The 26624-nt window shown below is 43.0% G+C and overlaps 1 protein-coding gene across 3 annotated transcripts in view; it reads left to right on the forward strand.

Moving 5' to 3' along the window:
• PAH (phenylalanine hydroxylase) overlaps positions 1–26624 on the forward strand; it is a 126853-nt gene that overhangs the window by 60386 nt on the left and 39843 nt on the right. For all 3 annotated transcript variants that reach the window (XM_029599684.1, XM_029599685.1, XM_029599688.1), the window contains exon 4: positions 21746–21834. In XM_029599684.1, the coding sequence (XP_029455544.1) occupies positions 21746–21834 (89 nt within the window). The remainder of the gene's footprint in view (positions 1–21745; positions 21835–26624) is intronic.

A 26624-nucleotide genomic window follows, 5' to 3' on the forward strand; every position in this document is an offset into this window, starting at 1 on the left:
AAATCACAAAATGAAACAATAGATTTTTGTTGCTGTTTCCTTGTCAGTTTCATATGACAGCACATCATTATTGTAAATACAATGTTTCCTATGATTATTTCCTTTTGAAGAATGTTGAATGAATACTGCCATCAGACACTATTTTGCTTGGATGTCAACATTATGAGGACTACAAAAACCTGATGAAAATGTTCAGGACCTGAAGCAAATTAGTTAAAAAAAAAAAAAGGGTCATATGTGAAAATATTTTGCTATTTCCCTATGTAGCGAGGAATTTCTCCTGTTGTGATCTGATCCAGCAAGAAATAGCAACTCATCCAGGGGACATTAGACATGCCTCATCCAGTTGTCTGAATCAGGTCTGCTGCCCAGTATTCATTGCTGAACTGAGCACTGTTTGCCTATAAAGCACTAAGAAGCTTTTTAAAGATTAGATATGATCAAAGAAACACAGTCTTTCCTGACAAAGTGTAAATATCTAACAGCTCTCTGTGAAACATCCTACCACAGCAATTAACATTAGATTTTTTTTTTCAGCCAAGCAGACTGGTGCTTTATGACAGCAGGTTGTTGATAAATGCTTATGAGAAACTTGCATCACTACCTTTCTTTTCATGCGCATGTGGAAAAATCATGAGCCAAGCAAAAACATGGCTTATAATTTAAAATATGTACATGTTAATTATCTTCCCTCCTTAAATACTGTGAATTAAATGAATTTTGGCTTTCTGAGCCAGCCCTGTAGAATGTATAAAAAGAGATACACCAAGAATTAAAAAGTGATGGCAACAAACGGAATTACACAACGAATAAAGGCATCTCTATAACTAAGGCATAGGTCTATTGTTTGTTTTTGTTTGCTCATATGATAAAAAAGGGGGGCATGGTTAGGATAATTTTCCTGGTACCGCTTAGCTATTTTATCCCAAAAATATGCTGTGTTACTACTGGATAGGATTTTCTCAAGTTTCAGGCCTGCTGGAGAAAGAGAGAGATCCTCTTTATAAGGAACACATACAAGTAAACTATTTATACCACTGTAAGAGGGGCCACTAGCAACTCGGAGTGAGGTTTTGGTGGAGGGCTAGGTATTGGGGGGCAGTTTTACATGCACAGTCAGAGGTACGAACAGCGCAGTAGACATCAGTGAAGATTTTATGTGATTTGGAATGAGGAAAGTAAACAAAGATGAGATTTGTACATTGTACTCTCAACCTAGCTTGATGACAGCTAGGTACAGCGTGCATCAAGCTAGACCGAGAGTTCAGAATAGCCCCTCTTACAGTGGTATAAAAAGGTGACTAATAGGTGTGCTTTGCCAAAGGTTCTCTCTCTCTTTCTCTGCCCTAATTCCTCCCAGTTGAATGAAGTTTTCGAATTTTCATATGCATCACAAGATGCGTTATTTATCGCATGTGTTATCGCGGGCATTAGGGCCCTAACACGATTTGATGAATGACCCCCTTACACTGTAAGCCCTCTGGGGATAGGAAAATACCTGTTGTATTTGTACTTAACAACCTTGAGCTACCTTTGAAAAGGCACAAGCAAGTGATTTAAGATTTTTTTTTATCTCTGCAGAAAATCAAATGCCTACATGTACATGTTTTCAACTGTACCACACCAACCAGATGTGCTTCAAGGCTATTCTCAATTTAAATAATAATGGGATAGTCCAGTTTGGAACTGTAATTCATTTTACTCTCTCTGTGTATCTGCTCTGCTTGTTTATACATGAGAGTGATGCGTATACATCCTCTTTAGCTACTGAACAGAGTGACATAATGTAAGTAACCTTAACAAGCTTTCAGCTAGATCTGACTTGAAGAGACTGAAACCTTTAATCCTTTCCCTTACAATTTAAATTCCTTTGAAAGGGCAACACAGAAGGAAGTTAATATCTTTGAAAGACAAACCCTGACAATCCCTTTGCCTTTTTCATCTTGTCCGTGACATTGCATGTAATCAGGACCTCTCTTTAAATGGCTTTAGATTTCCCCTGCTGGAGAAGATGATAGGCTCAGATGTAGGAAGAGGAATCCATAAATGGATTTAACTATTTAGCTTCTCTTAGTAAACAATCGAGATACTATACTGATAGAACATTGTATTGTGCAGCTCATTCTAAGGCTACATAAGTTGATGTGTCCTATAATATTAGTAAAGCACCCAGGGATATTCACTCAGCCAAATTGCTTGACTTATTGAAATAGACCTTACATCCAGTTTTGGTACTGGGCACAGTGAAAAGGCATTTAGACTGTTCCAATGTAGACTGTAGGGGCCCTTGAACCTTCTTCCTCAGCACATTTTAATTTTTATTTTTTTTTATTTAGTAAAAACTGACAGCAAATACTGGCTTTACAGGTGTTTTATGAGAAGTTAATGGTTTCTGGAAATATCTTTTCTTATTTGTCTTCACTCATTTGTTTTGCTAATCGAATCACCTCCATCAAACGTGACATCCTTATATAACATGTAGTGCCACCAACAATACATGTTAACTTATAGATGTGTCATCTGCATTTCTATAAAGAAAATCAAATTTGTGACCAAGTAAGTAGGTCATCGACTGACTAAACTGGGTTTTGAACATTCAAATCTGGGTATTCATCTGTCCTCGGTTTTGTGGAAACATATTGATGCACTTCAGGAGATGAATATCCAGTGTCATAAAGGGTGTTTTAGGGGGAATAGCTGGGCAGACCTAAACAGACTACCTGAAAATGTTCTATTTTCAGCCTTTATATTGGCCAGAAAGTAAAACTAGTTAGAAGCATGATAGCTAGTGACCACAGAAAGGTAAATATAGGGAGACCAGTATTCAGTAAACTGGTGAGCAGAGAAATTATCCAGCTAAAGTTAGCCAGACAACTTGTCCCAGCTATTCAGTGGAGTAAATGTCCCACTGAGTATACCAGCCTAAAGTTCTCTGGCTACATGTAGCCGGATAACTTAAAAATCTAACCGGCAATGTTGGAATATAAACAATTAGATTTTAAAGTTGTATTCAAAGATATCCAGTTAAGGGACACTGTTTAAAATTTAAAAAATATTCAGGTCAGGCTTGTGGCCTGATTCCCACCCCCAGTACTTCACTAATTCCCCTCCTGAATTGAACCCCCCCCCATCCCCAAATCCCTCTGAAACTGATAAAAAATATATAGAGGTTCCAGGTCAGCCCCCACTTTCCCCGTTCCATAATAAATGACCCAAACTGCCCCTTTTCTCCTTCCCACCCATCCCGTACTTTTTGGTATGAAGGGCCCGCTGCTGGGATCGCAGGTTATGAGTGCAATCTCAGGGGCTTCCAACCTAACCTGGGACATCTAAATATTTTTAATCAGTTTCAGTGTGGGTGGAGGTGGAGGTGGGAGCTTGTCCTGGGAATTATGCTGCAGGTCTGAACTGCAATTTTTTAAAATTGTAAACAGTGCCACTTAGCCAGATATCTTTGAATATATCCAATTTAGTGGCAAGTTATCTGGCCACACAAGGCCGGATAATGTTAGGCCTGCCTCAGGGCAGAGCAATTTTCCAGGTAACTTAGCTAGATAGAAGTGAGAATCGGCTAAGTTAGCTAGATAAATCTAGCTGGATAAGTACCACAACATTAAAAAATTTGCCATTTATCCAGATAACTTGTGAATTATCTGGTTAAATGGCTTAAATTATTGACTTCTTTAATTTAAAAAAGATAAAGAAAATAGAAAAAGAACAGAAGTCACAAGAAAGAGGGAGAGGGAGAGAGCCTTTGTGGTAGCACACATAGTAGTCAACTATTTACAGCGCTATAGGAAGGTCATCTAGTATCTTGAAGTATGGTTTTGGTGGTGGACTAGGGTTTTGGGGCCAGTTTTACATGCACAGTCAGACGTACAACAGCACAGTACACATCAGTGAAGATTGGATATGATTTGTAATGAGGAAAGATACACAAAGTTGAGATTTCTACAATGTTCTCTCGCCCTAGCTTGATGCATCTCTACCTGGGCACTATCAAGCTAGGGCGAGAGAACATTGTAGTAATCTCATCTTTGTGTATCTTTCTTCATTACAAACCATATTCAATCTTCACTGATGTGTACCGTTCTGAATGACCCTGTAAATTGGCTGGGCATGTGAGTCCATAACTATGCAATAAATATAACAGGTGTTAAAACACCTACCCATTTCTGAGCAATATTCATCATGCCATCCTTTCTATGGTGGTGAGCACTAGTTCTGCAGCACCCCCTAGATAATTGGAGGCCAGGTTTGCAGGGCATGAATCAAGAATTGAACTTAAGTAGCCTGCATGGTAGCTAATTGCACTGTTACTGGTATAGAAATGTTGTGATAAAATTTCCCTGGTGCCTGCTGATTATGTTACGTGTACTTGATTGAAAAACTAGCATACTAGGTGGAAATATCATCCTTCAATGAATATTGCCCATCTACAAGCAGTGTGTTTTGAACTTCCATGCTGCTTTGAGGAAACACTTTCTCTGTCATTCAGTGTGCATCTCCAAACTCATTGGTCTAGTAGTCAAAAGTAAGGGAGATTCTCATGTCCATTCCCATTTAAATAACTAAAATGTTGTCTAACTCTAAATCTGCTGCATATAGCCAGTCTTATTATCAAGGCTGGCTGGTCTTAAACTAGAATCCTGAGTGGCTCTGAAGCCAGTGCCTTTCCCTCTGAGCCACTGGAGAGCATTGAGACAAGGGAGCAGATCTGTACCTCGAGATTCTTTACTGACTCTGCTTGGAGACCCTGTCATTCCACCCTGTATTGGTCCCCAGGATTGTAAAAGAGGTTGCTAGAAACACTCCACGGCTCATGGGACATGAGCCGTGGAGTGTTTCTAGCCAGGGTGATGTTTCTAGCCAGGGTGATGTTCTCCTCCTCACTCCCAGGCCTCTGACTCTGCGACGGAACACCGCCAACATTCATAAGAACATAAGAAATTGCCATACTGGATCAGACCAAGGGTCCATCAAGCCCAGCATCCTGTTTCCAACAGAGGCCAAACCAGGCCACAAGAACCTGGCAATTACCTAAACACCAAGAAGATCCCATACTACTGATGCAATTAATAGTAGGGATGTGATTCATTTTTTAACGATTTAAATTATTGTCCGATAATTTTAAAATCGTCATTAATCGGTAAGGGACTCGATACAATAGGAATTCCCTCCATTTATTGCGAAAAATCGTTAAATCGAGTATGGGAATTATTTGGGGGGAGGGCGGGAAAACCAGCACACCAAAACAACCCCTAAACCCACCCCGACCCTTTAAAACCAATCCTTTACCCTCCCCCACCCTCCCGAACCCCCCCAAAATGTTAAATTACCTAGTGGTCCAGTGGGGGGGGGGGAGGTCCCGGCGCGATCTCCTGCTCTCGGGCCATCGGCGCCATTTTGGCTACCACTTATAAAAATGGCGCCGATGGCCTGATTAAAAAAAACCCACCCCGACCCTTTACAAATTACCCCTTTGCTTCTCTCACCCTCCCGACCCCCCCAAAAAACCTTTTACATGTACCTGGTGGTCTAGCAGGGGATCTGGGAGCCATCCCTTCAATCATACCCTCGGTGCCGGTGCTGGACTGGTTTCAAAATGGCGCCGATCGCCTTTGCCCTCACTATCTCACAGGGAGCGACGGTCGCTCCCTGTGACAAAGTGAGGGCAAAGGCGATCGACTGCAATGGTGGCTGGCCTAACCCTTCCCTCCTGGGCAGTAGCCCTGTGAGACTTGTCCTCAGTGTGAGAGGACAATACATCACCTGAAGAGCAGGTTCTTGCTACAGGATCACTTCCTGCTACACCAGGGTGATGTTCTCCTACTGGGAGACCTTTCTGATCCAAGGCAGCACTGGCACTGTCATACTGGAGTTGGGACTTGGCTACTATGTCCATGAAGGTCTCATCAATGTACCTCTCTGTCTGTCTCAGCTCCTCCAAGTCTGCTACTCTAGCTTCCAGAGATTGGACTTGTTCCTAGTGAACCAGCCTTTTTCATTGCCTTCATCCTGTCCTGTCTTGTCTCCCCTAGGCTTGATTTCCTGGATTCTGACCTCAGTTCTGGACTGTGACTATTCTTGTTTGTTGCCACCTCTAGCTTGTCTTCTTGCATCTGCTGTCTGCTGCCCACCCTAACCTTCGCCTGGCCTTGGACTCTCATTCTCCTGATCACCCTAGGGACCCACCTAAGTCCTGCCCACCGCCAGAACCAAAGGGCTTGATCTGTGGGGAGGCAGCTGGTATAGGCAAAGCTCCAGCCAGTCCTGCCACAGGGCATGTCTGCCAGCTGTCATTATGGGCCTAATGGGCTCGCTCATTAGGCTGCGCCAACCATACCACTGCACCAAGGGTCCACCGATACTAAGGACATAACAAGAAGATGTTCCCAACAGCTGGATGACTATTTAGCTGTGCTGTCAAAATCATTGAGCTCTGAGACTCTTAATTTGATGTGAAGTATTGGATACTTGGACCTAAACATGAGTACTAACAGCAAAGGAACTGAACCTGTGTATGATTAACTTAATTAGATGACAATGGAATTGGATCTGATGGTGAGTACCTGTTTGCTGATTGAATGGAAGATACCTGGAACTGACATGGAACTTATTTGTTATGCTCAAGGAGAGCTGGTATTTGAGTTATTGAAACCCTGTGGTGAAGTGAGCCTGTATATTTGTGTTATCTAAAGGTCTGAGATTTCAATGCACTCAGGCTAAGAACCTGGCACTTTTGTAGCTTTTATTAAAAAATTGAATTTGGATTTCATTATGTTTAAAATAAGTGCATATGTTCTATCGTATCTCAAATTTTTTAATTTGCATAGTGTGACTGTGCAAGTTCCTAATGTGGCACTCATGAGAGCTTTACAATGACAGAATATTGGAAAAAGGAAATGGATTCTTCTACAAGGTATCAAATTATTCAAATGGAACCTTAAACACAAATCAACATAGGCTAGAGTATTGTACATAAGAACATAAGATTTGCAATACTCGGTCAGACCAATGGCCCATCAAGCCCAGTATCCTGTTTCCAACAGTGGCCAATCCAGGTCGCAAGTACCTGGCAGGATCCAAAAAGGTTGATAGATTCTATGCTGCTTATCCCAGGGATAAACAGTGGATTTCCCCAAGTCCACCTTAATAATGGCTACTTCTTCCAGGAACTTGTCCAAACTTTTTTTAAGCCCAGCTACACTAATGGCTTTTACCACATCCTCAGGCAACAAATTCCAGAACTTAATTGTGCATTGAGTAAAAAATATTTTCTCCTATTTTAAATGCATTACCTGTTGGAATTTCATTGTCTGTCTCTTCATTCTGCGAAGGTGGACATTAGTGCACCCTGACTGCTTTTCTATGCCCCTTCTCGCATGGAATTTTTATGCATAAAGATTCTACAGTGCATTGTGTTTCCTGCAGAACTTTTATCCTGTTTGACTCAATGCCCTCTTTAACATAGAGAGCTATCCCACCATTGGTTTGATCCATCCTGTCATTGCGATATGATTTGTACCCTGCTATCCCAGTGTCCCTTTGGTTATTCTCCTTCCACCCTCCCAACTTATTTTTGGACTTCTAGCATTTGTTTACAGACATTTCAAAGTATGTGTTTTGTTTGTATTAACAACCTGCTTATCAGGGGTAATTTGGAATCTTTCTGCTTCGTCTGATCTTAAAGGTACCTGGGCTACTTTAGCATTTATTGCAACCTCTCTGTCGGGATGCCCTATCTTTCCTGTTTTGTAGTATCCTTCAAAGAAGCATCTTTCCAAACCATGCACTTCTGAACAGCTGTCAGCTTTCCCCCATTTAAAAAGTTATCTCCTTTTCAAAGGTTAGTGCCAGCAGCCTGCTTCCACCCTGGTTAAGATGGAACCCACCTTTTGAAAAAGGGCCCCCCCTTCCCCAAAATAGTAATACAGTAAATGATGGTAGATAAAGATCAAATTGGTCCATTTAGTGTGCCCAGCAAGTTTTGTAGGGTAGTGGCAACTGCCACTTTGTGCAAGGTACCCGAAGCCTTCTGCTAAGGGGGATAGTAACTGCTGTTCCCTGTAGGTTACCCCCATGCAGAATGTAAATTTACGTATAATAGAAAAGATACCCCATTTCTTCATTTCCATTCTCTGGCCAGTAGCGATCATGTCTGTTAATCCCATGCCCTTTTGAATTCCAGTACCATTCTTATCTTCACCACCTCTTCTGGGAGGGCATTCCATGCATCCAGCATCCTTTCCATGAAGAAATATGTCTTCCCTCTTGAAGTTTCATATCGTGACCACTTTTTTACAATTTCCTTTCCATCAGAAATGATTTGATTTTTGTGCATCATTAATTCCTTTCAGGTAATTGAGAGTCTGATTCATGTCTCCCCTGTTTCTTCTCTCCTCCAGGGTTTACATATTAAGGTCCTTCAGTCTCATTTTACATAGCTTTCTATACAGACCCCACACCGTTTTGGTTGCCTTTCTCTGGACTGCTTTCATTCTGTCTTTATTCTTTTTTAGATGATGTCTCTAGAACCAGGGGCGGGTCCATAATGAGGCAGGGTGAGGCAGTCGCTTCAGGCGGCAGAATTTTAAGGCAGCAAAAAAATGCCCCTCTCAGAATGCCGCTGTGGCGTCTGCCTCACTCTGCCTGCCCCTACCACGGCTGCTGATCCAGGCCAGCGGCGGCAGAAAAGAGGAGGGTCACTGAGGGTGGAGAGCTGCCGCCACTGCCGCCAGAGGCCAGGTCGGTGGCATGGAAGAGGGATAGGAGGAGGGAGGAGGGACGATGACGCCGGAGGCTAGGCTGGCGGGGTGGAGGAGGGATGATGACACCGACACCGATGCCTCTGGAGGCCAGGCCGGTGGCGGCTGAAGGGGGGAGGAATGACCCCGCTAGAGGTCAGACTGGCAGCAGCTGAAGGGAGGAGGGAAGGGGCAAGTGGGGGGGGGGGGGAGCAGGGAGAGAGGAACGCCATTTCATCCCTCGCCTCAGGCCTTGAGTCGCTCCTGCCTAGAACTGAGCACAGTATTCCAGGAGAGGCCTCACCAAGGATCTGTACAGTGGCATTATAATCTCTTTTTCCTTTCTGGTTATTCTTCTTTTGATGCAGCTCATTATCCCTCTAGCCTGTGCTACTGCTCTGTGACTATTGAATATTTCTGTTATTTCTTATTTTTCTCCACACCCTGCTCCTTGTCTCCTTTTAATCTTACAATGCAATCTCTGGTCTTCCTCCTTTGTCTGATAAAACTGAAAAATGTTTTGTTACCACCTCATTGGCAATCTTTTCTTCCACTCAGTTTTCACAATTCTGATTTCTTTCTTCATTTCCTTTATCTATAACAGATAATCTTCCCTGTGCTCCTGTTTATGGGTTCCTTTGTACTTTGTGAATGCAAATTTTTTTTTTCCTTTAATTTCTCTGAGAAACATATTGGTATACTTTTATTTACTTTTTTTACATACATGTTTGTCGCCTTTGTTATAGCTCTTTTTTAATTTGTTCCACTTCACCCATCTCCTCTAAGCTCCTGCTTTGAGGTATGTTGCCATTTTACCAAAGCCTATGTTCTTGAAATCTAGGACCTTGATCTTCATATGACTTCCCTCTCTCATACCGTCTGATAATCACTGGTGCCCAGATGGGCACCTTCCCAGACATTGGTGATACTATCTCCATTTGTGAGTACCAGATCTGGTATCACTCCTCTCCTCATGGGTTCCATCACCATTTGTCTTTGCATAGCTCATAAGAACATAAGAAAATGCCATACTGGGTCAGACCAAGGGGGTCCATCAAGCTCAGCATCCTGTTTCCAACAGTGGCCAATCCAGGCCATAAGAACCTGGCAAGTACCCTTGAAGGGCATCCACAAACTCTCTACTTCCTGCAGATTCTGCAGCAGAAATACTCCAATCCTTATCAGGTAGATTAATATCTCCAAGGAGCAACACTTCTCTCTTCCTTTCCACCTTATGGATGTCTTCAGCCAGATCTCTATTCAGTTCCTAACAAACCTAAAACCCTCTTTTCTACACCATGTCTCATCCATGCATTGAGACTCCAGAGCTCTGCCTGCCTCTGGAGTCCCTCGCATGGAACAAGAAGCATTTCTGAGAATGCTAAAGTGAAGTTTCTGAATTTCAACTTTCTACCCAAAATCCTAAATTTGGCTTCCAGAACCTCCATCCTGCACCTTCCTATGTCAATTGTACTCGCATATATCCAAGAAATCTGGTTCCTTCCCAGCACTGTCTAAAATCCTATCTAGGTGATGTGTGAGGTCCACCACCTTCTCATCAGGCAGGCAAATTACCAAATGATCCTCATGTGAACCTGCTACCCAGCTATCTACAGTCCTAATGATCGAGTCACCAACTACAATGGCCCTCTCAGGCACATGCCCCCTGGAGACACATCCTCTGAGTGAGGGGCTACACACCACCATGAGGGCAGGTCCTTGCTACAGGATTGCTTCCTGCCACACCAAAGTAATGTTCTCCTTCCAGGTGGCTTTTCCCTTCCAAGGCAACACAGGGGCTGCCAGAATGGAAGTGGGACTGTTCTACTATGTCCCTGAAGGTCTCGTCTGTATACCTCTCTGTCTTCTTTAGCTCCTCCAGTTCTGCCATTTTAGCCTCCAGAGATCAGACTTATTTTTTAAGGGATAGGAGGAGCTCTTTGCACCGAATGCACACATACAACTCCTCACCAACTGGTAGATAGTCATGCATGTAACACTGTGGGCAAAATACCTTTCTCGCTGCTGGACTGCTGTCTTCATCTTAATTTGGTTGAGTTGTTGTTAATGATTTAACATTTCTAAGGAAGTAGGAATGTTCAAACTAATCTAAAGTACTTTTAATCTATTGATGTATTTTATATTTGTGTGTAAGTTGTCCTCAAGATACTACATTTAGGGGCAGATTTTAAAACATACGCGCAGGGTACATTTGTGTGCGCTACCTGGTGCGCACAAATGTATGCTCGATTTTACAACATGTGCGCGCAGCCGTGCACATGTTATAAAATCAGGGGTCGGCGTGCGCAGGGGGTGCACACTAGTGCACCTTGCGTGCGCCGAGCCCTCGAGGAGACCAGCTGGCTTTCCCCATTCCCTCCCTCCCCACCTTCCCCTCTGTCCCGCCCCCCAGCCCAAAAAAAACCCCAAACCCGTACCTTTGTTTTAGAAGTTACGCCTGCCAGAGGCAGGTGTAACTTGCGCACGCCGGCTGAGTGCTGTGTCGGCGCACTATCCCCCAGCCGCTGTGCCGGAGTCCTCGGCCACGCCCCCAGACCACCCCTGGACCGCCTGGCCATGCCCCCGAACCATCTGCCCCACCCCCATCCTGGCTCCATCCCACCCCCTGCCTGCCCATTCAGAAAAGCCCCAGGACATATGCGCATCCTGGGGCTTTACGCGCGCCACTGGGCCTTTTGAAAATAGGCCCGGCACTCGTAACCTCCATACGCGCATAAATCCTCCTGAATTTATGCGCGTAGGGCTTTTAAAATCTGCCCCTTTTTCTATTTACAACTACCTGCTTACACGTCTTATTGATTCGTGTTTTGAAATAGTTACTTGTTGGTGTATCAAATCTGTTGTTGCAAATTTATAGGAGATGGCATTGTGCTGACGCATGTCTTCCAGTCCCCTGCTGTGGAAAGAGTGCAGGGGCTATAGAAAAAGACGAGAAGAAAATATGGTTGATAGTGCAGAAGCATCTGCTAGAACCACGATGCTGAGGTGGCACAAAAATAAGAGGAATATATGGGAGAAGCACCCACCCTCATTCACCTCAGTTCTGGACTTAAATTCTCAACTTGTAGGAGAGCCAACATTTCTCATGTGTCTCATTCTAGAATTCTGGCCTGTGTGATCATCATGCTATGACGTTTAGTAGAAAATTTTACAATAAAGTGTTGGGTTGTAGACAGAACCTTCCTATTAAAAATTATTTAGAAGTAACATATGATTAAGAGTGCTTGATCTTTTCCATTTATGCACCTTTGATTTTGTAAATTTTTATTGGGTGCTACTTTTTACTCAGGGGCTACCGGTGCCATTGGTCGGCCCCTGTCACATGGTAGGAGCAATGGATGGCCAGCGCCATCTTGTGCTCCTACCATGTGACAGGGGCTGACCAATGGCACCGGCCATCCATTGCTCCTACCATGTGACAGGGACTGACCAATGGCACCGGTAGCCCCTATGACATAGTAAGGTCAAAGGCTATCGGCGCCATTTTGAATACCGGCAGCCAACGGCACAAATGCAGGAGATCGATCCAGGACCCCCACTGAACCACCAGGGACTTTAGGCAAGTCTTGGGGGGGGGCAGGAGGGTGGGGGGCTTATTCGTTCAGGATTCGTTGCATTCGTGGGGGTTCACCATACATTTCGCGAACCCACGAATGCAACGAATAGGGACCTATACTTTGCGGATTGCGCATTCGTTCACAACGAATGCACATCCCTACAGAGTACACCTCAGTGAAGATTTTACGTCATTTAGAGTGAGGAAAGTCAGACACAGATGAGATTTCTACAATGTTCTCTCACCCTAGCTTGATGGACTCCTAACCAGGGTACTATCAAAGCTAGGGTAAGAGAACACTGAAGTAATCTCATCTTTGTGTGACTTTCCTCAAACCAAATGACGTCAAACCCTCACTGATGTATACTATGCTGTTTGTACGTCTCACTCTGTATGTAAAACTGACCCTACACCACCACCAAAACCTCTCCTTGAGTTACTAGCTGACCCTCCTATAGTGATATAAATAGTTGTGGCAAATTTTTTTTTTTTTTTTTTTAGTTTAAACACTAATTTACAAAATGTGTTTGCATGCACCTAACGTAAGAGTATATCTCTCTAAGGCCTCAGTCCCCCAAGGCTTTTCTCCCATTCTTTGTCTATGGGGAAAGGAAGCTTAGTGAATCAGGTCCACAGTTAGGTGAATAAGCTGAAAGAAAAGTCCATAGGTTTCTGCATACAGACTGATGCATGGTCAGGCACATAAGCCGTTCCACAGTCTTCACTAGTGCCTAGGAAAAGGACAGACCATCTTTTCATGACTTTCTGGAACAAATTCTACTCTCTGTAGACTGGAAGGAGCCCAGAGACAGAAGAATTAAATATTATTATACATGGGAAGAAGACAACAGAATATTTATTGCATTTCTGCAACAAGCTAGAGGCCAAGATGTTGCAGAGGCCATGCTTGTTAAGCCTGGGGCTGGTCAGAAAGTGCTAAACCTGTGCCATGAACTGCAATAAATTTAATAGACCTATGTATGACCCTTGCTACAATGGTCACTATGTCGAGACTCTGTACAAACTCCCAAATGCTTCCGTTTTGCTGCCCAACATATAAATAGCTTATTAGCATCCTATTAAGCATTTGACCCCATGCTAATTTGGCCACAACGTGGGTGTCCAGTTCAAACCCATAAATGCTTGGTGCATCCCTTATAGACAAATCAATATTTATTGCTGATCAGCCTCCGTTTCCCCCCTGTCAGTCATCACTGAGAATCTGTGTGTTACACCAGCTTGCTCTAGGGATTCATTCACAGTGGCGCAGACGGTCAGCGCGTCTGGATAGCCAGAGCAGGGTGGAACAACAAAAACCAAATATTTAAAAAATTCACTAATTGGCTAATTGAGTTTTATTGTAATAGGGAGCAGTCACGTTTGTGTCAACAAACCAGAGCTCATCTGGGATGTAACTGTTGTCTGGCTCTGAAACTAAGGAGGTGAAATGAGTTTCCTTTCCTGAATTTGAAAACATCTATTATGAATATCTAATTGAGTGTCTGGGAGAATACAAAATGATTTTTTTTTTGTTTGAGGTTGTATAGCAAATAAATTGCTAATGCAGTCACTAAACTTTCCAGACCATTATTTGTTATAACTTATAACTGATCTGGAAATTAGTAAATAGAGACTCATGAGGCTTGGTTCAGGGTGGCATTTCCTATTTCCAACATTGAAACATTTCTTTGTAAAATATTGTACATATGACCTGGTGTTCTATCTTAATTGTAATAAGAATTATTTGTCTAGTGCCACTGTATATAGAACTAAATCCTCTCAACAAAAAAATAAATAATAATCACATGATTTAAATGCCTTACCCCAAAACATCTTAGATCAGGGCTTCCAAAACTTGTCCCTGACCCCACGGTCAGTTGGGTTTTCAGGAAATGCAAAATGAACATCTGCATGAGTGGCTTCTAAGGGCAGAGTACTTGCTGCTGCATTGTTCCTGGTGGCCAGGTCATGATATCATTTTTTCAAGATACGAATTACCCGGTGATGTCATCTGAAGAAGGGAATTAATCTATTGCAACCTGCAAAGAACCTTTTGTGTCCTAATAGATTTCATGCAGTCATGGTAGGATAAAAGATGGATTTTAAATAAAGGGAAACAGTGTAAACTTCACATCCCACGGTCTAACAGAAGAGAAAAATATGTGTATGTGGTATTGAACCTCTGCTTATATTCAGAAAAGTTTGTGTTAATGTATATATATGTTATTTCATGAAAATATTAACAGAAGTATCCTGTTAAAAGAACATTGCACCTACATAAAGCTAGGCTGTGAGCACAATGCTCCAATTGGTAGCGTAGAGAATTCCAAATATAGCTTTGTTGAATTATTCTTGGTAAAATAAAACATTTATTCTCAGAAGAATGTTTTACGTAGCCCCATCTTTATAAGGGGAATCCACTGTCTTGTGGTCCCATTGAAATGTTGGATACAGCTGGTTCTGCTGCCCTCTAGTGACTAATGTGAGTAGCTGAAAGGATTTTAGAACAATCTGTGTGTGACTAACGCAGACTAGACTAATTCAGGACAGTTTTAGGTAGCAAGAAGCTCCACAAGTAATCAATGGAGCCTATTTTTACAGGACGTGCATACTTGCCTGTGCAGATATGTTGATCCAAAAAAAAAAAAATGCCCCGGCCAGGATCTGCAAGGACCTACTATTATGTACTGAAAATCTGATGTGGATAAGAAACACTAAATAGTTAAGAGGTAAATTTTCAAAGGCGTTACATGCATAAAAGTAGCATAAATCATAGTAATTTTCAAAATCCTATTTTGAAAATTACCTTCAAAGGTTATTGGTGGTGGTGGTGGTGCTGGGGATAAACAGATACATGCACATGTATAATTACACACAAGTCTCGTAGTTAAAACAAAAGTTTCAGAAAAGAGTAATATATTTTTCTCTGGGATTTCTCTTTTGTTACTTCAATACATTGAGAAATATGCTGAAATGAAAAGAAAATGTGAGATATTCAACATTTCATAATATGAAGTCACAGGAAGTAAAGGGCTTATGTTCACAGTTTAAGGTTTGACATTTTGGGTTAGAAAATAAGAACATAAGATATCTCATGCTGAGTCAGACCAAAGATCCCTCAAGCCCAGCATCCTGTCCCTGATAGTGGCATTCCAGGTCATTAAGAAGTACCAGGTAGATCCAAAAAACTAGATCCATTCCTTGTTGCCCACTCCCAGCAATAAGCAATTCTACCTGGGTAATAATTGCTTATGGCAGTGCTCTTTATTGGAAGGCCTGGGAGCCAGTGATAGCTGTTCTGCTTTCATCTGCCACTGCGTGGCTCTCAGTGAGAGCCGCATGCCGCCCAAACTCCAGCGCCGCTCTTGTCAGACTGTGAGGAGACTGCAGGAATGCCAGCACTGCGCAGCTCAAACTCACTGAGAGCCAGACAGTGCTAGAAGAGACAACTGTTCTGGACGCGGCGCCAGCAGCAAGTATCTGGAGAAGGTTTGGGTGGATAACAGACTAGGAGGGGAACTGGCTTGGAGGGGACGGAGCCTGGGGGCAAGATGGTGGAGGCTGGCTGGTGGGAGAAGAAGGCTGGGGATTGAGAATGGCTGGGATGGGGTTGGGAGAGAGGTGCAGGGGGAAGAATGTGTTGGGGAAGACTAGCTGAGGGAAGAGTGTGTGGGAGAGGTGAGAGGAGGGAGAGAGAGAGAGTGTGTGTCTGTGTTAGGGGAGATGGGTGAGGGGGAAAGATCAAGTGTGGGGGAGCAGATTTCATTTTAGTTACACAAGTTTCTGAATGCGGCTAAGCAGCTGGGCTGGCTGCATCAATTGCGGGGGACCCTTCACAACCCCCTCCCCTCCCCGCCCAGCCTGCTTTTCTCAGCGCACCAGCTCCTTTGTCCAGCAATGGTCCTAGCACTCGCATTAAAGGGTTTTGTTTTTGTTTTGTTTTTTTGCCAAAGTGGCTCACACTTGAAAATTAGTAAAGATCACTGGTTTATGGACTTTTCCTCCAGGAACTTGTCCAAATTCTTTTTAAACCCCACTATACTAGATGCCTTGACCACATCCTCCAGCAACAAATTTCACAGTTTTCACAGTGTGTTAAGCGAAAAAATACTTTATCCAATTTGTTTTAAATTTGCTATCTGCTTGCTTCATGGAGTGCTCCCTAGCACTAATACTATTCGCAGTAACAGTCCTCTATATAATTGCTCCACTTCACTCATAATTTTATAAACTTCTATCCTATACTCTCTCAGTTGTCTTTTTCCAAGCTGAAGAGCTCCAACCCTGTTTAGCCTTTCTTCATGAGGGAGCCATCATATCCCCTTTATAATTTTTGTTGCCCTTCTCTTCAAGGTCTGCTACTGTTACTTTTTGAGGCACCCTAAGTCATGCTCAGAAGAGCAAAAAATACTAGGGATGTGAATCGTTTTTTGACGATTTAAAATATCGTCCGATATATTTTAAATCGTCAAAAATCGTTAGGGCCACGATACAATACCAATTCCCCCGATTTATCGTCAAAAAATCGTAAATCGGGGGAAGGGGGAGGGCAGGAAAACCGGCACACTAAAACCCCCTAAAACCCACCCCCGACCCTTTAAATTAAATCCCCCACCCTCCCGAACCCCCCCCCCCCCAAATGCCTTAAATTACCTGGGGGTCCAGCGGCACACTAAAACCCCCTAAAACCCACCCCGACCCTTTAAATTAAATCCCCCACCCCAAATGACTTAAATTACCTGGGGGTCCGTAGCGGCGGTCCGTAGCTTAAATTACCCCCGGGTCCGTAGCTAAATCGGGGGAAGGGGGAGAGCAGGAAATCCGGCACACTAAATCCTGGTGTCTTCAGCCGGTGCCATTTTGCAAAATGGCCGCCGCAAAATGGCGGCGGCCATAGACCAATACGATTCGACGCAGGAGGTCGTTCCAGACCCCCGCTGGACTTTTGGCAAGTCTTGTGGGGGTCAGGAGGTCCCCCCAAGCTGGCCAAAAGTTCCTGGGGGTCCAGCAGGGGCCCTGGAGCGATCTCCTGCCGCGAATCATTTCCGTACGGAAAATGGCGCCGGCAGGAGATCGACTGCAGGAGGTCATTCAGCGGGGGTCGGAACCCTCGCTGAACGACCTCCTGCAGTCGATCTCCTGCCGGAAACGATTCGCGGCAGGAGATCGCTCCAGGGCCCCCGCTGGACCCCCAGGAACATTTGGCCAGCTTGGGGGGGCCTCCTGACCCCCACAAGACTTGCCAAAAGTCCAGCGGGGGTCCAGAACGACCTCCTGCGTCGAATCGTATTGGTCTATGGCCGCCGCCATTTTGCGGCGGCCATTTTGCAAAATGGCGCCGGCTGAAGACACCAGGATTTAGTGTGCCGGATTTCCTGCTCTCCCCCTTCCCCCGATTTAGCTACGGATCCGGGGGTAATTTAAGCTACGGACCGCCGCTACGGACCCCCAGGTAATTTAAGGCATTTGGGGTGGGGGATTTAATTTTAAAGGGTCGGGGTGGGTTTTAGGGGGTTTTAGTGTGCCGGGGGTGGGTTTTAGGGGGTTTTAGTGTGCCGCTGGACCCCCAGGTAATTTAAGGCATTTGGGGAGGGTGGGGGATTTAATTTAAAGGGTCGGGGGTGGGTTTTAGGGGGTTTTAGTGTGCCGGTTCACGATTTTAATGATTTTAACGATACTCTAAACACCCAAACGGCGACGATACAATTCCCTCCCCCTCCCAGCCGAAATTGATCGTTAAGACGATCGAGGACACGATTCACATCTCTAAAAAATACAGCTTTTTTTGTGGTTCCTCCTACTTAATATTGTTGTGATACTAAACAGGAGGAACCACAGAAATCTGCAACAACAACAACAACAAAAACAAAAAAAACAACAACTTGACAGTGGTCAGGTTAGGAAAAGGGGCGCTCAGTTTTCGAGTGTCCATTTTCCTAACCCGTGGCTGTGCATAGCCACTTCTCCTGGGCGCTCGATGGCATGGATGTGCTAGGGACGCGTAAATTATCCATTGCACATCCCTTTTAGCGCCAGCTCATTAGACTATTAGATTGAGTGCCCAAGAGAGGGGGATGTGCGGGCATTCAAATAACATGCTTCCAAGTTGGACGCACATTTTCTTTTGTGCATATGATATTGTATCGATCCCATGGTGTTTTCCTTTCCTTTCTGAATAATTCTTTATATTCTATTTGATTTTGATCACCGCTGCACACCGAGCTGAGGACTTCAACGTACTGTTCACAATAACTCCCGTTTCTAATATGGAACTCAGCACCACGTACCTATAGTTAGGATTAGTTTTCTCTGTGAGCTTCCTTTTGCACTTTGGCACATTAAATTTCATCTGCTATTTAGATGCAAGGTCCTTTTGCAGTTCCTTACAATCCAATTGTGCTTTCAATATTTTTGGGTCATCTGCAAATACGATCACTCATTTCTTCCTTTCCCAGATCATTAATAAATAAGTTAAGCAGTGATCCCAGCACAGATCCCTTAAGCACTCCATTATTTACTTTTCTCCATTGGGAAAACTGATCATTTAGTACTTCTATTTGATTCCTGTTTTTTAACCAGTGGTTACCGATCCACAGAAAGATATCACCTTCTGTCCCATGGCCTTTTAGTTTTCTGAGGAGTCTCTTATGAGGGATTTTATCAAGCATCTTCTGAAAATCCAAATAGCTATGTCTATCAGCTCACCTTTATCCATATGCTTAGTCACACATTCAAAGAAGTTAGCATGTAGCGCATTTAAAACTAATCGGAGAGAATTCTTTTTCACTCAATGCACAATTAAACTCTGGAATTTGTTGCCAGGGGATGTGGTTAGTGCAGTTAGTGTAACTGGATTTAAAACGGTTTGGATAAGTTCTTAGAGGAGAAGACCATTACCTGCTGTTAATCAAGTTGACTTAGAAAATAGCCACTGCTATTACTAGCATAAGTACCATGGGATCTACTTAGTGTTTAGGTACTTGCCAGGTACTTGTAGCCTGGATTGGCCACTGTTGGAAACAGGATGCTGGGCTTGATGCACTCTTGGTCTGACCCAGAATGGCAATTTCTTATATTCTTATGTTCTTAATTCTAATAGGTTAAGAAGGCACAGCCTCATTTTGCTAAATCCATGCTAGCTAATAAGCTATGCTTATCCATATGAGCAGTGATTTTATTTTTAAGCATAGTTTCCACTATTTTACCCAGCACCAATGTCAGGCTAACCTGTCTGCAGTTACTTGAGTCTCTCCTGGAGTCCTTTTTGAAAATTGGCATTACATTATAGATTACTAATATCAGGTCTGCAATTTTGTATTTGAGTTCCTTTAGAACTCTGGGGTGAATACCATCAGGAGCCGGTAATTTACTACTATTTAGTTTGTCAATTTGTTCTAGCACCTCTTCCAGATTCATACTGGTAACTTAAAAACCTATTGTCTTGTCATTAATGTGTGGATGGGAAGCAGTTGAGGAAAATTATAGTTCTGATCCAGCTTCAGATAGCCAAGCTTTGACGATTGGCTGAAAATAGTGTGTGAGGGTCTTTCCTAGAGATATGAATCGGAACCAGAATCAGTTCCGATTCTGGTTCCGATTCACATCATGAATTCTTTTTCGTGCGGCCCGATCGGGGTTTTTTTTATCGGCTGCGCCCGAGCCGATAAACAAAAAACCCACCCCGACCCTTTAAAACAGCTCCCTTAGCTTCCCCCCCCCCCCCCAAAACATTTGAAAATAACTTGGTGGTCCAGTGGGGGTTCTGGGAGCAATCTCCCACTCTCGGGCCATCGGCTGCCACTAATAAAAATGGCGCCGATGGCCCTTTGCCCTTACCATGTGACAGGGTATCCATGCCATTGGCCGGCCCCTGTCATATGGTAGGAGCACTGGATGGCCCGCGCCATTTTTAAAGATGGCGCCGGCCGTCCGTTATAAAATCAGTGCATCCATGTGCCTGCGCCGGGAACCGCGCACACATGGACGCGAGCGCGCTCCTTTTAAAATTGATCCTATAAGTTGACAAATGTACACACGTAAGTCTCTTATAAAACAGTAACTTGAGTACATAGCTCTTGGCCCCGCTCCAGAACACCCCTAGACTGCTCCTTTCATGCATAAATGTGGGCTCAAGACTGAAAATACATGAATAGTTTTGACGATGTTAAATTAGCCTGTACACAAGTTACAAGCCACTTACACGCTGAAAGGTGAATTTTAAAAGCCTGACGTGCGCTAAAACCAGGAGATATGCACACAAGTTGGGCCGGTGCGCGCCAAGTGAATTTTAAAAGCCACCCAAGTACACGCGTATCTGCCGCTACGGACACAAATAAAAAGTTCCAAAAAAGGGATGGGGTCTGGGCAGGCCATGCTTACAGGCACAAGCTTGCACCGGGGTCCCCTGCCACCGAACTTTACTTCTGCTGTGGATAATGTGCAAGTTGTAAAAGAAAGGCAAATAGACAGATCAGTGGGGTTGTAAGGGTCGGGGCTAACGGGAGAAAGGAGGCTATTAAACTAGGGAATGAAATGGGAACAAACTGGTAAAACCAGTAATGTCGTCAGCCTGCCTGTCTATTAAAAAGCCCCCCCCCCCTTACACAGTCAAAGTGGCATTTGCGCACATAGGCGCATGTCCACTTAAAATCGTGCGCACATGTGCATGTGGTCAGGCTGTTTTATAACACGCATGCATATATGCGCGTATGTTATGAAATGGCCACGCCCTTGGGCGCGGGCTGATGAACGTGCGCACGTGTGTGCCTCTGCACACCCGTTTAAAGGTTACCCGTCATATATGTTAATTTTATGCACGTAAATGTTTTGAGAATTCACCCCTAAGCACAAAAATTCTCTCAGCGAAACTGGAGAAGTAGTTTAGTGCAGAGAAGTCAGGCTTCAAATCCTGCTGATGCTCCTTGTGACCTTGGGTGAGCCATTTTGCCCTCCATTGCCTCTCGTACAAAGTTAGACTGCAAGCCCTCTGGGGATGGGGAAATACTTTTCGTACCTGAATGTAATATGCTTTGAAGTGGCTGACTAGTCATTAAAAGTGGAATATAAATTTAAAAATATATATATATATGTGCATGAAATTGTGCATGCATAGTTTTGCCAGAAATGTTTCGAAGTGGACTTACACACGTCAGTCCACTTTGAAAACTGGCGTAACGTATGCACATATTTGACAGCTAACTTATGCGTAATGTTACAAAATTATCTCCTAAAAAGTGAGAATGTCACCTCTTCTGGTGGTTAACTGAAACATAGGGGCATGTTAAAATTACGATAAGGTTGGTAAATTTGTATTGTCCTCTCATTTAACTGACTAGTCTAAGATGTATCTATATTTTTCCACATTTATCTAAAAAAAATGATTAGGAGAAATTAGAAAAATGCCTTCTTTTCTGTCTTGCAGTACCATGGTTTCCCAGGACCATTCAAGAGCTGGATAGATTTGCCAATCAAATCCTGAGTTATGGAGCAGAACTGGATTCAGATCATCCTGTAAGAATAATGCCTTATCCATCTCAATAGAGGATACTTAGGGGGCACTATTCACACGGATTCTCTGCCGTAAATAGGTGTTTACCCACAGTGAAAAACCTCTGAAAATTGCCATAGAGAAAAGGGGACGGAGCTGCGAGCGGGACAGGGCAAGGGTGGGCCAGAGAAAGTAAGCGCCAGGATTTTATTTTTAAATCCCTATTCCTGCTTTCAGCGGCTTTTCCCTGCTTGCTTTGCACCTGCTGGCTGGCTGAAAATGACCTTCTTAATATATACATCTCTTGCTGCTAACCAAGTAAAACGTTTGATAAAGCTTAAATCTTTATGTTTCTAGAGTCCTCCCAAGATAATACCACTCTATGAAGTCAAAGAAAAGAAACCAATTCTACCATGCACATATCTGTCAACTGGCCGTAGAATAGTCATGTGATTTCGGCCAGCCTTATTGTTCTTTAAAAATAATTAAGGTATTCGGTGACACTTAAACCTATTTTCTTTCTAAGAATCTGTAACATAATGTATTGTAAATATTTCTTTCCTTTGTAAAAAAAAAAAACTGAAATGCAGGAAGAATGTATCATATTTTAGTAAGGGCTCAGTTCTGAATGAGAATTACTCAGCTGTCAGTGAAAAAACCAATCCTGGTGCCAGTGAAGTGAATAAATGAATATCTAAGTGCCAGTACAGCTGACAGCTACCTACCCTTAGTTATTCACCCCACAGGAGGAGGTAAGAGCTCCTCATCCTCCTCTTGCTGGAGTAATAGGGGGGCTTTTGAGGATTCTAGGGTGGTGCCCTATCTTTTTAAGAAGGGAAAGGGGGGATAATGCCACTCAGCCCGTGATATCTTTTTTAATATTTTGGGAGGAGAGGGGAGGAACAAGGCTGCTGTTGGCCTGTGAGTTTTGGGGGGGGGGGGGGGAGTTTCCCACTTACCCAGCTAACTTTTGATCTGCGATTTTTCAGACCAGAGTTATCTGTGATAAATTTTGGACATGTTCCCAGAATGCCTCTGCCCTGCCACTTCTTTTATCCTCCTACGTTTGGACTACATAATGTAACAGATATTTTCAAGTTCAAATCAAAGATTCTATGTCAGAAAAAATAGACCTTCAAACAGGAGTACCACAGGGATCCGCCCTAGCTGCTACTCTTTTCAACATATACCTGTTACCTTTATGCCATCTGTTAGCTGGCCTGGGAATCACTCACTATATATACGCGGATGACATTCAATTAATATTACCCATTGACGATACAATTGAGAAAACATTAAACATAGCGAACATGTACCTTGACATTATCAACAACTGTTAAACCAAATGGAACTTGTAATTAATATAGAGAAAACTGAATTCCTTCATTTAGAAAGGAAAAAAAAATGGAGATCTCACACAACCCAATCACACTCCATAACAAACAAATAAGACTAGCAGAGAAAGTACGGAATCTAGGAGTAATAATTGACACAGAACTAAGCTTAAAACAACATATATCCCTAAAAGTAAAGGAAGGATATGCCAAACTCATGGTCCTCAGAAAACTTAAACCACTTCTAACAACCGCCAACTTTCGATCAGTACTGCAAGCGCTAATATTCGCAAGCACCAACTATTGCAATACCCTTCTACTAGGTTTACCATACACCTCCCTAAGACCACTACAAATCCTGCAAAACACAGCTGCAAGAGTATTAACTGGCAAAAGAAAAAATGATCACATCACTGAATCACTGGCCGAACTACACTGGCTTCCCATTGAACAAAGAATACAATACAAAACACTGCACCATACACAAATTAATACACAACGAAAACGCAGACTGGCTTAACACTGCCCTTCGAGTACACATCCCCAACAGAAACCTAAGATCAGCCAACAAAGCACAACTAACCATTCCATCAGTCAAAACAGCGAGACTAACACAGGTAAGAGAGAGAGCATCATCATTAGCTGGTCCCATACTATGGAACTCCATGCCCTTGGAGTTAAGATTACAAAGAGAAAACAAAACATTTAGGAAAAACCTTAAAACCTGGCTCTTTAAACAAGCTTTTCAAAAAGAGAAGGGAGAATGAAACCAGGGAAGTGCATGGTACGAACAAGAAACACCGAACCACACAACAGTAATCACTAAGTGTGTAGTTTTTAAGTGAACTCTGCAGTAAAGGATAAAGCTACAATTAGAGAATGAGTCCTGTACTCAAACTGCTATAGAATTGAACTAGACATGTTTTTTCAACCTCATTTAATAATTAATCTTGCTTAAAAACTGTTACCGAACCGTATGGCACCCATGTAAAATGTAAGATTACAATAGCATTACTTTATGTGCCTTTATGTAAACCGTTGTGACAGTACCCACCTTAACGACGGTATAGAAAAAGATTTAAATAAATAAAAAATAAAAAAAATTTGCCCAGGTAAAATGTAGTCATTCGGTGGGCAGAATATTTAAAAGTTTGCCCAGCTAAGTCTCGAACTTAGCCGGACCATCCCTTTTGAATATCGACCCTTGCTCTACTTGATTGCACGTTCAGATCTTCCCGTGTACTTTTCCAGCAAAGAATCTACCCACAGAAAAAGCAGTTGCAAGTGACCCTGTACTTGTGGCAAATTTAGAATCGAAAGTACATGTAGAATTGCCCCCCCTTTATACGTAACATTAAAGGCCTTTTACTTCTCAGTATCTTATGTGCAAAGAGCACGTTAAAAAGCATCCAAGGACTTTGCACCTGCTACTTGTACAGGGGGCAGTGAGGGGAAGGAGCCAAATAGCGCATGCACGTTTGAAAATGAAGTTTATGTGCGCTGTTTTCTCCCTCTGATTTAAACGCTCTCACAGGCACGCCTCTTTTTAATACCGCTAAAAGTGCAAGTGCTGTATAATGCACACATACCTTTAGCTGTTCGGAGGAGGGCAATGTTCATTCAAACCTTTTGGCTCAGGGACATACCCATTTATCTGGGTTAAATACCTTTGAAAATTGGCTTCAGAGTGTTCAGTGGAAAATCTAAAATGAAAACTTCTGTAACTATAAATACCATACTCCTACAATGTCAGGTTTTTTTAATGAACTTAAATTCTTCATGCTGTCTTTGGCCGCTGTTGTTGGTTGTATGCATTTCTCTTGCTGTAGGGTCGAAGCCTTGGCGATCGACGCTACTGCACACAAGCTTCAAACTGGTGCTAATTCAGCCCATATTTGTTTGTGTCCACTGCCATGTACTCAACATAAGCACACATATGTTTTCATTATAACTGAAAAATATACTTTCAAAACAAAAGTAACATGGTGTCTTTTTCTAAAGGTTTAATTGCCTAACTTCGGGAGTTAGCCACTTAGACCCCACCAGTAAAAATGACCGCCTTCTAACTGGCTAAATTTAACCAGCTAAATGCAAAAGGCACAAACGTTTAGCTGGTCAGAAAATGGGATGTGATTAGAAAGCGGGAATTAACATAGCTGGTTTAGCTTGGACTTTCAATGCTAACCAGGTCACTTACATGCCAGAAACTCAGCTGGTTAGGTTCAGCTGAAATTACACCTGAAGATTAATTTTGCTGCTTAGAAGCTCTTTGAAAATGGACCTCCCTAATCATAGTGTTAGTCTGCTTAAATTTCCCTGCCTTGGGCAATTTGTAAGGGTGGGAAGGCAGTTTATAAATCAATAAATTAAATTAAATATGTAGAAGTAAATGTCAGCAAATAAGCTGCAAGTGATTCTTTTTTATTGAACAAATCTAATTTGTTTCTGACAGGCTCAACGAAGGCACTATAATTGTCGAAATTTAGCCATGAATATGCTAATTTTCCATTGATAAAGCAGGCTGAATTAGCCATTATATATGGGTTATGTCATCCATTGTTCCTGAATGGACTCGTCTCTCCTAGCTTGTACAATTTTAAGCTCTACTGAGCATGTGCATGAGTTCCCACACGAGTGTTGCCTCATGAAGCTTGTCATTTTTTGTCTGAGCACAGCACCGATATATACTCTGTCTCTCTGGATATTTTTTTTCAAAATGCTTTACATTTTTTTATTCTTTTTCATTACTCTCTTCAGTTTTCCTACTTGTAGCTGCCTTGCTGCATTACAGCATCATTGAACCTTTCAGTGCTACCACAAAAAAAAAACCTTTTGCCTTCTCAAAATGGCTGGAAAGAAGAAACTCACAGTAAGCAGGTTCAGAACTCCATCTGTGGTAAGGTGATGTCCCTCACGGAATGTTATCATTGCCTGGGTCAAGACCATGACCAGGCAAACCATTCTTCCTGTGGACTGATGTCCCTGCATTCTCAGTGCTCCAGGGTGCACTGTATAGAGGAACTGCGTAAGTCTCTCAGAAGCCACAGTAGATCCTCCTCCCACAGTGCAGCATCGTCTGTTTCACCGGGACATGAGTTGAGTTGGAGCTCCTCAAAAAGTCCACCATCAGCCCAAATTGAAGCTGTGAGGTTGAGTGAATCAATCCTCCTGCAGTGAGGGAAGACTGCAGCGAGAGAAGGCCCATGCCAGCATAAGTAACATCGGCAACAGCCAATCCACCTCCTGGAACACTGTGCCTCTGTGCAGATTGCCTTATTTTCCTTCTTTTAAACTGTGATGGGAAAAAAAGGAAGGGAGGGATCCAACCTCTTTCACCAGGGTTTGTTTCCTCTCCCCAACCTGTACAGCTCACCATAGATTCCTTCATGCTGGCTACCACTTCAGAATCTGGACATGAGGGAGGGTTTCTCTTTCTGCCCAGAATGAAACATGGTTTCTCTTAGTCCAGAAGCTCAGCA

The sequence above is a fragment of the Rhinatrema bivittatum genome, chromosome 4, assembly GCF_901001135.1.
Source record: "Rhinatrema bivittatum chromosome 4, aRhiBiv1.1, whole genome shotgun sequence".
NCBI lineage: Eukaryota > Metazoa > Chordata > Amphibia > Gymnophiona > Rhinatrematidae > Rhinatrema > Rhinatrema bivittatum.